At 36.0% G+C, this 15,218-nt stretch overlaps 2 protein-coding genes across 2 annotated transcripts in view; both read left to right on the top strand.

The window, feature by feature from the left end:
• The first annotated feature begins 3,544 nt into the window (after positions 1-3,544).
• gal3st1a (galactose-3-O-sulfotransferase 1a) lies at positions 3,545-9,626 on the top strand. Its single transcript, XM_084413173.1, has 3 exons — positions 3,545-3,973; positions 6,560-6,720; positions 7,678-9,626. Exons 2-3 carry the CDS (start codon positions 6,590-6,592, stop codon positions 8,828-8,830), a joined length of 1,284 nt encoding a protein of 427 aa, XP_084269299.1. The 5' UTR covers positions 3,545-3,973; positions 6,560-6,589; the 3' UTR covers positions 8,831-9,626.
• A 3,624-nt stretch (positions 9,627-13,250) lies between these two features.
• ppil2 (peptidylprolyl isomerase (cyclophilin)-like 2) overlaps positions 13,251-15,218 on the top strand; it is a 38,108-nt gene continuing 36,140 nt past the window's right edge. Inside the window, exons 1-3 of the mRNA XM_084415055.1 lie at positions 13,251-13,414; positions 13,786-13,835; positions 15,107-15,152. Coding sequence (XP_084271181.1) covers positions 13,383-13,414; positions 13,786-13,835; positions 15,107-15,152 — 128 coding nt within the window. The 5' untranslated portion in view covers positions 13,251-13,382. The remainder of the gene's footprint in view (positions 13,415-13,785; positions 13,836-15,106; positions 15,153-15,218) is intronic.

The raw sequence follows: 15,218 nt of genomic DNA, 5'->3' as shown, positions 1-15,218 counted from the left end.
CGGCTGGTTAGGACAAAAACTCTGATTAACACCGTGTCCTAACCAGCCGCGACGGCACGCAACGATTTTATTTTAGAAACGGTTTCTATTTTTCTGCGACGCTGCTGGAACATCAAACACAAAGTGTGGCAATGATAATCTCAGGTAGCCTACTGTTTAGTGCTTTATTTAATGTTAAAAGCGTGTAATGTGACTTTGAATATCATTTTGCTCCCAGCTTTAAGTAGCTGTAAAAGCAACAATGGATAATTCACCTCAGATCTTGAAATTAAACAAATGGGAACAAGAACGTTCAAAGTGTGAACAAGCAAGTGTATTCTTTGACAAAGATTATTTTAGTAACCCAGTTGCCTATTTATTTTTAATAATGTTTAAATGGTTTAATATTAGTGAATTTGATTATGTAGCCTATCCATATGCAAGTGCCGACAAGGTTACTCTCTGGTGCTGTGCACTTGCCGCGAGACTCCGCCCACACGCTGTTCTGATTGGCTGTGGGTTTTGATTGATTTTGACGCATCTCGCAGTCACGTCGCTTCTAGTGTGGACAGAATTATTTGTTGCTGGAATCTTATCGCATCGCGTCTGGCAAGGACACGGTGTAACATGAAAAATATATCTTTTATCGCGCGGCGTCGCGTAGGCTACTGTTAGAACACGGTGTTATTCATTACACGTTTGACGTGAAATGGACTTTACATTTGGCAAAAAAAAAAAAACTTTTTTAATGTACTAAGTAGGCCTAACAAAGTCAGTTACTTTTTTAGGGAGAACTGTAATTTGAGTTGTAAAGATTTTCAAATCCACTGAGAAATACGGTTCATTTCAGATAGCATTGAATTCCTCATTGTGAATTTTATTGAAGTAGGCTAGTGAATGGAGTCAGATTCTCTTGGTTTAGGATTACAAGCTGAATTATTTAGCTCTGAATGGTTCTCCATTTCAGTCCTTTGTGACAGAATTTGATTATAGGCTACTAGGTTTTTACAGCCAAAAACTATCAAGGACAGGCAAAACTGAATTTGTTTGAAGATTTCAAAAGTAATCCACTCTCTTTTATTTTGTAAGCATGTGTATAACCCGTGACACAGTTTGTTCCTTTGTATGTCACACCCTGAGAACCATTCAAACATGTTTTTTTTTTATCAGTGAAGCCCTATACCCTTGGTAGCAGCTTTGTATGTTTGCGCTTTCCTTGTGTTTGTGGGAAGTTATGACGTTGGTGTTCTCCTCGCCGCTGTGTAACCCCTGTGGGCTTTAGGCCAGGCGACTCATGGCCTTTTATTACTAATTCACATTCATGCACACAAGCATGCAGTGTTTCCCACATTGCCCATCTGCATTCCAGCCATGTCGCTCTTACACTGCCTGGCACTGGCATGACATTCTGTGTGTGTGTGTCCGCATGTGTGGATGCAGACAATGACCTGAGTGTTTAAGACCAGTCAAAAGTAACAGAAAAATCTTGTGCTAAACAGTAAGAGACATTGAGAAGTGGGGGAAAATAAAGAGAATGGATTGAGTGATGTCTCTCAAGAGGAATGTAAAGATATAAAAGAGTAATGTCTCAAAAGAGGAGAGAGAAATGTATTTAAAGTTGACATGAAACGAACGTTGTGATAGTGCTGGGCAACGATTAATCGCGATTAATCGCATCCAAAATAAAAGTTTCTGTTTGCATAATATATGTGTGTGTACTGTGCATAATTATTTTGTATATATAAATACACACATATGCATGTATATATTTAAGAAATATTTGCATGTTTATTATACTGTATATATATATTTATACATAATTTATATTATATATAACTATTTTATATATAAATAACACAGTTTTCTTAAATACATGCATGTGTGTATTTATATATACAAAATAATTATACACAGTACACACATTTATTTTGTAAACAAACTTTTATTTTTGATGCGATTTATTGCGATTAATCGTTGCCCACGTATCAGAGTAAAACAGCTTCTCGAACAAAGGGGGGGAACGAAGGGCTATAGGGAATTGATTGGATGGTTGAGCTTTGCTATTGGTGGATCTCATGTGAGTGACAGGATGTCCCGCCCTCGCATACTCTCTTGAGTAGGTACTTCTTTTGAATAAGTAATTACTTCACGGACGCTAAAAAAGTATGTTCTGCAGTATGAGTGTATGAATGTAATCTGGACATACTACATATTTGCCATGTTGTCATTATCATGTGACCTACCAGCGTCAGTTACGTCACTTCACTGTCATTCATAAATCCTTAAAGCAGCCAAGAGGTCACTGCAAGAGGAAGGGGAAGTTATTTTGGATAGATTATTAATACTGCAATATTCTCTATCAATATTGTCTATTTTGATTTCATGGTGACAACAGTTATTTAGTAGGGGGTTCATTAATTATTGCTTGATTTCAAGCAACTTTTTATGAAAATATGTACAGCTCTGTTCAAAATTTTGGGGTCAGTAAGGGTTTTTCTTATCTTGTTTTTCAACAAGGATACATTAAAGTGATCAAAAGTGATAGGCTAGTAAATATTTATAATGTTACAAAAGTCTTTCTATTTAAAATAAATGCTCTTCCTTTGAAATGTCTCTCTAAACTCTTTATACACTATGAAAAAAGTTTTATTAGACTATTAAAAGCTGTAGCATTGTCAGAGGATCAATAAACATGAAATATTTGCATACTGTATGATAGTCAAGACATTTCAAAGACCCACACCTTAAGTCCTTCAACCCTGTGTGTTAACTAAATGTACTCTAGGGTCTATATAGGACCCTCGGTGTCAGTTCCTTAAAAAACACCTCACAAAAGTTGGATAGTGAAAAAAAAAAAAAAAAGTCCAGATTTAGGACATGGCAAGTAAACAACCTTAGGAAGACCTTTTGTACTTGCTGGATAATGTGTCAAGAGCTTTTGTTTACCTAAATCAACCTGGAACAAATCTCTGTATGGAAACTCATATTGCAAGAGATAAGAGATAAGAATGGATTATTTCCGTCGGTCACTAAAGAAAACAAAGGCACATTATTCAGCAAGTTGTCAAAAGTTCTTCCTGGGCTCATCTAATAGTTCCTATGGGAGTTTCTATACAGAGATATGTGCACTGGTCACTAAAGTTCACATGAAACTACCACTAACCAATCATGTAAAAAAATACTCTTCTTAACCATAAAATATATTCGTATGCAAACAATTCTAAGACATCTTTATGAATCATCTGGGCATTAATAAGTTTGTGTCTCTCTCAATTTTAAAATAATTTCTGTGTCAGTGATTTTTGTGCAGTTTCACTTTATAATAATCAGACCTGATCCATGCTAAGAATGTGTTTTTGTTACTTGGACATGGAAAGTTAAGCAAGCTGGTTCAGTTTGGAACTGAAGTTTGTTGCCGAATACCTGGAATTTTGCATTGGCCCCTGTCATGCATTAAACTACCCTTTAGCAACTTTCACACTTCAAACCAGCAATCAGTTCTCAATAGCTCTCTGTTTCCAGCTTGAACAGATCCCTCCTCCTTTCTTTTTGTTCCTTACCCTTCCTCTCACTCATTTTCTCTCGCTAACCCTGTTTCGAATCTCTCCCTCTCTCTCTTCTTCTTTCTCTTCCTCACTTCTTCTTCCACTCTTCTCTGCTGTACCTTCATTCACATGTGCAAACACACACACAGAGTGACAGGTGCAGGTCCCCAGACGCCGGTCATGCGTCACAGGAGCACTAGTCGAGCCTCTTTTGTGTTCAGTTTAGCCAGCTCAGCTGTACAGTGTGCAGACAGAGGAGGAGAGGAGAGGAGAGGAGAGGCGGGGGCTTCAAAATCATGATCGCCTGGATATTTCACAGGGATACGACCTCCTAACCTTGGATTGCACGTCTGGACAGTTAACTGAGAAGGAATCAATGGTTTTTCCAGTCTTGACCCTGCATCTTTCTTCACAAAATCAAGCTGTGACAGGGATATCTACATGATTTGGTAAGATGTTATACTAATGCTTTATATTTAATCTTCAGTATACATTATATTGGGAGAATATAAAATTAAATTCTCTGCAGTGTCTTTAACTCACTGTAAACATCAGTATCAATCAATAATTGTGGTTGTCTGTTTTATTTAGTCTAAACATCCACATAATAAAAAATTAAATGTAAGTTTTATTTTATAAAATAAAATGTTTTTGTGATTTAAGCATAAACCTCACTAAATTATATTGTATTTATTGAAACACAAAAGTATAATTGACCATTCTGGTAAGAAAAATACATTTAAATCCATTTATTTTAGTTTAATCCATATATATAGTCTTAATAGTTGATGCAGTTTTGATTCTCAAGTAAATTTGGCTTGTTTGTGGATGTTTAGATGTTTTTACTGGAAATACCAGATTTTTATTATTATTTTATTATGATGATGTAGATCAAATAATTTGCTGATGGCATGTAATCAGTTGCATTCGTAAATGTTCCTCTCTAATCAGACTGCTTAATTTGACTGCTTTTTTGTGGCAAAGTAAAAGAAACCTTTATTCTATTTGTAACCCATCATTAAACTTCATTACAGTGACTTCTTGTCTGTTATGAATGTGCCAGCTGCACTTTTCTTTCTTAAAACAGAAATTAAACAGATTTAATGCAGAAATTACTATACAGTGTAATCTCCCAGTTTTCAGGTCCACTTTTCTAAACACCCATGAGTAAATCCAACATTCAACATATCCAAAGACTTTTATACACTGACTGTAGGCCTACTGATATCTCACAAAAAAACCAAACTGGTGTGTGATGGATGCATTTATGAGTTTTATCCTAAATTAGGAGATGCAGCTGCTGTAGCTATTCTTTGTGGGTTTGTAAAATCTTCATTATCCGTGACCATCAGCATAACAATGATGATGTTGTTAGTGTTTTTTTCTGTCAACAAAGGATGACTTTGAAAAATGTAGGGTTAGAGATTGCTGCAAATCAGAACAATGGGTTCCTTCAGACTTCTTCTAGATTTCTAGTCACTGCTGGTGCTTTGTTTTATATCTTTTGGTGACAGTGCTCAGCAGCATATATGGCTGTCGTCAGTGCTTCTAACATGTTGTCTTGGTAGTATTACGTTTTCCACCTGTGGCCCTGCACCGCAGATAACTGATACTGGTCTATGGGACATGAAGAGATGCGGACAGTGTCACTTTTCTTCTCAATGCATAATTCAATCGCTGGACAGCTTGCCCTCATAATGAACCCCGCAGTCGCACAGTCTCAACAACCGTCATTCATCTCAGGATCAGAATATCAAAGATATGTCATGGATGGTTGTATTCGGAAAATGCATTGTAATATTCATACACCGATACAGGTTCTGTGTTTTGTGTCAAGCATGCCCTGCATAGCACTATTTAAACTATTAACATGTACAATATATATTGGGGGTATAATATATTTATCTGAATCATGTCAGTGATCTTTTGTGGGGTTTTACGCATGCGCAGTAAAGGTGAATTTAGCGTATATTGTGGCAAATTTATTCAAACATACATTAAATAATCAAAACATTACTAACAGGTTAAGTAAATATAATGAAATATACAAAATGCTTCTCATAGAGTTCATTTCTCTACCGAACTAACCTTCTGTCGACAATAAATGCCTGAGGTGAATGTAATGCTACGTGAGATAGCCTACTATTCTCAAGCTGTTTTATTGATATATTTCCGCAGTTGAAACACTGGTTGAGAGATGTAAACATACCGATCGATCGTCTCTTCTTCTTCTGCAGCCGTTAAAATCAAAATTTGTTTAAATTTACAAAATACAATTAAGTTGGTGAGTGAAAACTTTGAAAATCTTTTCTATGTAGCCTACTTTTGTCAGTTAAATAAAGGTTCAAGAGAATGAGCAAATCACAGATTTTACAAAATGTCCCAACTTTTATGGATTTGGGGTTGTAACACATTATAACACCCTGGCGTAATGCATACAAACAAAAGTGGAAATATGTCTTCTTCTGTTTTATTCTTTTAAGAAGGGTATATTAACACAAAGGTAGCAGGTGAAGTAAAGAGTTTAAACAAAGAAAGGCAACTGCAAAACAATTTTATATTTTCTAGTTTGTTTCTTGGCTTTGGATAAGACTTTTGTAAGACTACTACTACAAAACAACTCATCTGTGATTAAATATAGAGAATATCTTAAAAGAAACAGTGAACATCACCTAAAATGAAAATATTCTAGAATCTCACAGTTAAATTACCTGCAATGCCACTGCTAATCTCATCATAAACACATGTTGAGCAGATGTAGATCAAATGGATGAACTCATGGGAGAAAAGCAATTGAGTGAGCAGCAGTGTACCTAAATAATTGGGCACTTGAGGAAATGGTGACGAATGTCTCTTAACACATTAGAAATGCTTCATGCCGCACTAGGACTCTGCATACGTAAACAAAGTACATACCGCAGCACATTTAAACTATATTTACGTAAAACGCCCTTTAAACATACAAGGTTAACTTTCATTAAAGTTGTGCTCAGTAGCACCATGTCATTATTGAAGATTCTTTCTCTTTGTTTCAGGATTTTCTTCCAGAGTCCGACCAGGCAGCTATGATGGTTGGAAAGCCAGTGAGGCAATGGAGGTCCATCTGTAAGGGACTGATCCTGGGTGTGCTCCTGACCACCTGCATGATTCTTTTGTACTGCCTGTCCACCCCTGAGGTCCAATTTGGCCTGCAAGAGTGAGTCCCTTCATGGACTTTGAACAAGAACAAGTCAAAGTTTCATTGGATTATAGCAGTATTTTTTCCATGAACCTCATCAAGAAAACGAAGGCCTAAATTCTCCCTAAATTCTTGTTCCGATCTATCCAGACAGAAAACATTTTTGAATTATATTTTATTTTATTTAACACACACATATATTAGGCTATATAAACACAAACTTTTATGTTAGATGCGATTAATCAATTTTACAGCACTAATATTATACTATATATATATAAAGGCTGCATTTATTTGATCAAACATGCAGTCTTCACTCTTCAGTGTCATATAATAATTCAGAAATCATTCTAATATGCTGATTTGCTGCCCAAAAAACATATTTTTAACGTTGAAAACAGTTGATACAAAACCATGATACAAATAAAATGTATATAAATTATTTTATTAACATTATAAATATCTTTACTTTCACCTTTGATCAATTTCTTGCTTCCTTACAGAATAAAAGTATTAATTTTACTGACCCAAAACCAAAGTCAAACTTGGTAGTGTGTGTGTGCTTAAATTGTCATGAAAATCGTGCCACAAAGCAAAAAGTTTTAGAATAATCTTTGTTTTGTTTATATATTATTTTTTAAATATAATTTCCATAATTGTTCTTTTGATGTGTTTGAATATGGATATAGATCCATATAGGTTTATTTATCTGTTTTAACTAGTGGTGTCAAATCAATTTATCGCATCTAACATAAAAGTTTGTAAATATATAATATATGAGTGTAATACACACACGCACACACTTTATATATATATATATATATATATATATATATATATATATATATATATATATGCAATTAATCACGAATAATCGATTTGACACCACTAGTTTAACAACTTATTCTAAAGATGATCAAAATATATCTAAAAATAAATTCAAATGACAGCATTTTTGTTCATTTTTGTTTACAGGGTCCCAGTGCCTTACTCATGTGCTCATCGCCCTTCTGCCGCCCACTCCTCAACAATCTCAAACGACTCCCATCATGCCTCTGGGCAGAGAATCTGCACTCCAAAAGTGGACATCATGTTCATGAAAACCCATAAAACAGCTAGTAGCACTTTTCTCAACATCCTCTTTCGCTTTGGCGAAAAACACCACCTCAAATTTGCCTTCCCCAACAGCCGCAATGACTTCTTTTACCCCTCCCCTTTCCATCACTCACAAGTGAAGGACTACAGGCCTGGAATGTGTTTCAACATCATCTGTAATCACATGCGTTTCAATGCAGCTGAGGTGGCCAAAGTGCTTCCAGCCGACTCCTCGTACATCACAATCCTCCGGGACCCGGCTGATCTTGCCGAGTCCTCGTTCCACTATTTCGGACGCATTGTACCTCTCACGTGGAAGCTTTCTGGGGACGATAAGCTGAGAGAATTCCTGACAGATCCAACGCTTTACTATGACCCAGAAGGATTCAATTCTTTTTATCTCAAAAACTTGCTTTTCTTTGACTTCGGCCAGGATAATAACTTACATCCAGATGACCCAAAGGTGGATGAGGCCATTCGCGCAATCGCCAAACGCTTCCAATTGGTAATGCTTGTGGAGTATTTTGAAGAGTCGCTTATCTTGCTCAAGGACAGCCTCTGCTGGGACGTGGAGGACTTGCTTTTCTTCAAACTCAATGCCCGGAAAGATTCAACCATTTCGAAACTGACTCCAGAGCTCAGGGCCAAGGCGCTGGAGTGGAACGCCATCGATTGGAAGCTTTACCGGTATTTCAACGTCACCTTCTGGCGTAAAGTGGACGCTTACGGCCGTGAGCGCATGGCGAGAGACGTCGCAGAGCTGCAGCGCAGAAATGCAGAAATGGCTTCCATTTGCATTGAAGGAGGCCATGCCGTTGATGCAGGAAGCATCGTGGAGACTTCCATGCAGCCGTGGCAACCCATCGGTGAGAAGTCGATTATGGGATACAATCTGAAAAAGAATGTCGACAAAGCACACGGAAAGCTCTGCAGGAAGATGCTCACGCCAGAGCTGCAGTATCTCACCGAAATGGGCGTCAACCTGTGGATAACTAGGCTGTGGGGTCACATAAGAGAGATCCTTCACTGGTAGCACAGAGGAGATGTTTGCTGAGGTGAAAGGTCAGCACGGACTTGTATACAACAGACCTAAAACCTGTTTTTCTGTGTCAGAAAGGAATAAAAACATTAAAAAGCATGACTGAATAAAACATTTTCATATTTATATGAATCTTACCCGAATAAGTGGTGACAGTCACATCTTTAACATATGTTTTGTGTCCATATACGTACTGTAAAGGGCCGTTGATGCCAAGAACGATAACTAATGATATCTATATTATCATCCACACCGATGCGATGCATGATAACATTGTTTATCATAGGCACATCCTGCGGTTATGTCGTCTGCTGCTTTAAAATTTGCATGAAACAGAAGTTGTTATAGTCTTTTCTTCCCTATTGTGATGTACTGTATATCCAAGTGAAAAAAAGTAGGGTGGAATTTGATTTTGTCCATCAGGAATTGATTTTTATACTACATCTTTATAGTTATTGTCCTTGGTGTGAATAGGCCTGAAGTCACCACTATGTATTATGTAGTGTGTGGTTGCTTGAGTCAATCATAAAAATGAATCAACTACGCTTGTCACATGACCTCATTCTTTGAAGCTCTTATAGTTGGTGCCAGTGGCAATAGCAATAATTAGCTCATTTCTTAAACTGGTTTAGACTCATTCAGAGTTTCACTGTTATCATCACCTGAATGATGATTAACTCCGACTAGAATGTTGAGAGGAAAAGTGATTTTAAACTGAAATGTGATTCCTGTGGAAGAGGCAATGAGCAGCCCTGAAATCCACAAGAGATGACAAAATAAAAACTTTATGTAACATACACATGTCTCGTTCATGTTTGGTCATCGCTTACTTACACAAATCCCGTCTTTCAGAGTTCAGAATGGACAAATGAATAAACACATTGATTTCTTTTGTTTATACTGCATGTAAACACTCACACATTCTCTTCTTACAAAAATAGAGCAGAAGTGTATTATGAATGTCATGACCCAGGTTAGACTCTTGAAGAAAAACCTTCTGGCAATTGCAGTTGTGTTGTTTGATAATGCACACTGACTGATGCCTGAAAAAGCAAGGATCTGCAGTGTTCCTCAGCAGATGATAAATGCATTTCAATACATACACTCCTGAGCAAAAAATGAGCCACGCCCCAAAATGGCTAAACATTAAGCTTTTAATTGTCTTAACCACCAATTATTGGTCAGAAAATTGGCCAGATTTAAACAAATGAACTACTTAAGCCATTGCTGTCTCAGAAAAACATCAAAGACAGAATACATTTTTGGCTGGATATGGGAAGTTGTGTGTGGAGTGATAAATCAGAATGAAACACGAGTTGCATGGTGATGCTCCAGAGCGGTGTCTTCGAAAATCTGCTGAGAAATATAATAAAAAATGCATCTCTACCACAGTGAAGCATGGAGGAAGAGTGTCATTATGTGGGGAGCCTTTTTAGCCACTGGTATTGGTAAGCTACTTCAATGTGAAAATCATTTAATGCTTTGGAGTACAGTACAATATTGCAGAATTGTTTGCTTCCCACAAATGAAAAGTTGCTGTCTAAAGAGGAATGATCAGATGTTTTTTTGTTTTTTGTTTTCAACAAGACAATGCTCCTTCCCAAACTGCAAAGACAACCAAGAAGTGGCTTGAGAAGAAGTCCATCAGGCTTATGTTTTGGCTGGTCAGAGTCCAGATTTGAACCCAGTCAACACGTGAGATTGTCAGTCACATTGACATCACACCATTCTCATACTGTGATACTGTGCTGATACTCACAGTGAGTAATAGAGCTAATTGTGAATGTGAATTTAAAATGTTGAGCAGGTTGAAAGGAGGCCGAATGTCACTGGGGGGATTTTCTACTTGCTGTTTCTCAACACTGGAGAAACGTGGAGACTGCAGGATTTGTTAGCTAACACAGTTGTGTTCAGGACTCTGTGTGGCATTGTTACACTGGAGAATAATGAGTGGTCTCTTTAATTGCTATACGCATACGCTCATATGATATTATAATGCCAATATGCACTGTGGCTCGGCCCTGTGTGTTAGCAGAGTCCTGGCACATGGCAGATACATGTGAACCAGCCATCTCGCCAGCTCAGGTGTAGAATCACCTGGCTTCAGTAATCACACCAGCTGGCTAGTGTTACAACTGACTGAATTTCTCATATTGCTCTCTGTGTTTTGGGATGTGTCAAGTCTTTTCAAGGGGGAAAATAAATAGAGGTTAAGAAGCAAAAAGGAGTCACCAAAACAACACCAGAATCTGAATGCATCCGTCAAATAGAAATATTTGTGTCAAATGCCAACACCAGGCTGATACAAAACAAGCAAGGAAAGTGACCCAGACAGCATGGTGACATTGATACAATGTTGAGTTTGGATCCAAACCATCATTTTGGTTGAGAGTGAAATTTCAATGTTTAAAGTGTGTTGGATCAGCATTGAAATTTTGATGAAAGTCAACAGTGATATTGAACTAACAGTGATTATAGTTGTTGATATATGTAGTTGATGAGCACAAGATCATTCAGGCATGTATCTCTGCAGAACACTAGTGAGTGTTTCTCAATCAGTGGGGGTTGGTTTAGGGGTGGGCCTTCATGATTTTAGCAAGTCTGTTGAAACATTTATTGTAGTTTTGAAATTGGCCACTGATTGGTTAACGCCCATTTTGGTTTTGCATGTGCACTTCTCAGTAGTCTAATGCTTAGAGAGAAAACATTGGTGCATCCTATAGAAGTCTTGTTTGTTGAAGCACCTGACATACTTACATGACTTCTCTAGCAGTTTCAAACAATGGTGCATCTTTCCTTATTTCTCTGTTCCTTTGTTTTGCGTGCTTATTTGCGTTTAATTTGTGTTTTTACTCACTGTAATTAGATGAAAAAGTTGTTAAAGTGTTTGAATAAAGCATCTATTTTTCTACATTAGGAATTTCCTGAATATGATTAAATATTAATAATATATTTTATTAATATTAATATTAATATTAATAATAAATATGATTATTGTTTCAACATTAACTTGGTACATCAGATGGTAACATTGTTTGACATTCCTTTTCAGTTGCATTTTCAGTGTTTCAACAAAATGTATTTAGAATCACATTGTAACATTGATCAAACCATATTAGCAAAGATAATTTTTTGTTCATTTCAGTATTGATTCAACAGCAGTGATGTAGATTCAACAATATTACCATTGATTACTTTTGTTAATTTCAATATTGATTCAGCATCGGTGATGTAGAATCAATCCTAGTGTTGTTGATTCAATAGCATTACCATTGATTTTTTTTTGTTCAACAGTTTCAACATTAACTGAGGGTGCAAAAGTGATGTTGATGAAATATCGCTTTGTAATGTTGAATCAATACTATTACCGTTGATTTTTGGTTGAAATCTCAACATTGCTTCACCATTAACTGAGGGTGCAAGAGTGATGCTAAAGCAACATCACTTTGTAACGTTAATTCAATGTAATTAGCGTTGACGGACGCATCAACACTGACTCAACATTGTTTCAGTGATTACATGCTATCTGGGGAATTTTTTTAATACTTTGTTGATGGAAATAAAATGCACTGTGACCTCACATCGAGCACACAGTGCTGAGGTTACACTTTAGTTTTAGCTTATGTGAGTATGAGTATCCTGGGAGCTCATGGTGAGATCACTGTGAGATCAAATTGTTGACTGGGAACCCTTTAGGGAATATTTGGTCTCACATTGAACTCAAATGAACTGGGAGGCATTTATCAACTACTCAGTTTGAAGCCATTAACATTTAGTGGAACAACGCTGACCTTTTCCCCTGTAAAAAGCTGTTCTATGCTTAATTCTATATGCTTTATCTACAGTATATGTGCCATTCTTGCTAATTTCCTGACCAGTGATTTGTGATTAAAATGTTTAAGACCATTAAAAGACCACTAAATATTTTGAGATTTTTGGCTTGGCTCTATTTATTTTGGCTTTATTTATTATATTTTTTTTTTGCCAAGGAGTATATGTCATGCACATCTTGCCAGTAAGCCTAAAGAAGGGCAATTATGTCAATTAATACACATTTGAAAGCAATGTTATTTTCCGGTCAACAAACACACAATAGTTATAGTAATAGTAAAAAAAAATAAAAAATAAAAAAAGATATGTATGCATACTTTATATATATTATAGCCTATTTATTTAGCTTTAATGCAGCCCCAGTGCTTTCAGATTCACTTTAGGTTTAGTAATATCTTATTATTATTTTAATTTTTTTCTGATTTTAATTATCTAAATAAAATATCATTATTGATCATTATTTTTGATTATATCCATCACAAAAAGACTGCCGTTGCTACAGATATAATAGTGTCTCAGTCAGTATTGAAATCACTATTCAGTACCGAAGAGGCACAATAAAAACATTTAGCCGTTTCACATCGGACACATTTTACTGTCGCGCTAAACGCTAGCCGGAAGCGTATGTTTTAAAAAGTCGTAGGTTTTGTGTTGGTTGTTTATGCGTTTATAAACTTTAATTCTTTCGTTTACTACTACATCTTCGGCCGCAAAAATGGGGAAACGACAGCATCAAAAAGATAAGATGTAAGTTGGAATGAAATATAACGCGAGTAAAAAAATATGACATCATGTTTGAACTCTACACCAACCATCGAGCATTATATATTATTATATCTATATATGAATATATTTCAATGAAAGCAATATATATAAATGTATTATTTATTGCAATGATATCGTGTAATGTGTTGTTTGTTTTAAAACTGTATACAAGCCCAGCTTTTATTATTGCGTCTAACGCAATAATTATTTTGTAGTTATGTTTTTGTGTTGTAATAATATAAACATAGTATTTAGTTGTGAGATGTTGCCCATTTCTTTCATATGGTTTCATTTAATTCTTCTTCTTCTTCAATAAGTATGATAATATTGTTCTTTATATCTGTCTGTTTCAGGTACATCACATGTACAGAATACACTCAGTTTTATGGAGGGAAGAAATCAGGTACTTGCATTAGTCTAGATGTATTGCACTGTTTGTATTAAGAAAAAATCTGTGAGTGGTGCTTATTCCAAATCAGTCATCATGTGTGTAAGTGCGGTGACCAAATGGTGTTCTACTTATAAGTACATGAAACTAAAATTATTATTAATTGGTGTGATGACTCTGACCATTCTGACCTATAATGCTGCCTGAATCATAACCATACGCTGTTCGTTCGTTGGCCAGAGGAGAACTGAGCCTGGTTTCTCCCAAGGTTTTTTTTTCTCCATTCTGCCCTGATGGAGTTTTGGTTCCTTGCCACTGTCGCCTTTTTTCACCTTTGTTGCCATTGGCTTGGCTTGCGGACATTAAATTTAACATTAAATTTAATATTACACAGGAATATTGATCTGCCTGCATTGACACCATTATATGAGAAGAACTGAACTGAGCTGGACGATGTCATCACGGTTTTCATGAGCTATGTAAATAACTTATTTACAACAAAAATGAAACATCACTGAACTTACTTAAGCTGGACTGTGACGCTATTTTCTTCTGGAAACACACTTTGTTGCAGTATTTTCCTGTTATCTCTGTAAAGCTGCTTTGAAACAATCTGTATTATTGATTAACACAATAGGTACACAATACAGTATTCGGCAGTAAACACAAAGCAAGCATTGTTGGATACATACAATACGAGTTAAACAAATGAACAGTGTATTCAGGGATTGAATATACTTTTTGTGGTTTAAATGCAATGTCATATTGCAGTTTTTACAGAGAGTATAGAGTAATGTCCTGTGGGGGAAAATATACACATTTCAAATAATTAAACTTTTGAAAAATATCAGACATTTTTAAAATTGTTATTTCCAGGCCTTTCCAGAAACAAATCAGGTTCTCTGACACGTTGTACACTACCGTTCAAAAGTTTGGGTTCAGTAAGATTTTCTTTTTTGAAGAATAAATCTCAATAAAGATGCATGAAATTGATCAAAAGTAACAGTAAATAGGTTTGTTACAAAATATTTCTGTTTCAAATAAATGCTGTTCTTTTGAAACTTTCTGTTCATCACAGAATCCTGATTATTAAATGCATCATGGTTTCCGCAAAAATATTAAATATTATATAAAATGGAATATGCTGTTGGTTTTCTTGTCTCTCGCTGTGTTGTTTGATTGATTGCACCATGATTTATTTTGTGCACATATGATTTGATGCTGATGCTTCTCCGCCGAATCTCCCTGTGATCAGTAAAATAAACCTTTTGCTGTCTTGTTTATAGAAATCCCACGGTCCAATTTCAGACGTCTGCCCTTTGATCACTGCAGGTGAGTTTAGAAATGCATAACACTTCTTTCATGTTTGATAGAAAAGTCCTTTGTGTTTCCCTAATT

The sequence above is a fragment of the Rutilus rutilus genome (genome assembly GCF_951802725.1).
Source record: "Rutilus rutilus genome assembly, chromosome: 7".
Lineage (NCBI taxonomy): Eukaryota > Metazoa > Chordata > Actinopteri > Cypriniformes > Leuciscidae > Rutilus > Rutilus rutilus.
The sequence above is the reverse complement of the archived record's forward strand: the minus strand, read 5'-3'. Positions and strand labels throughout refer to the sequence as shown.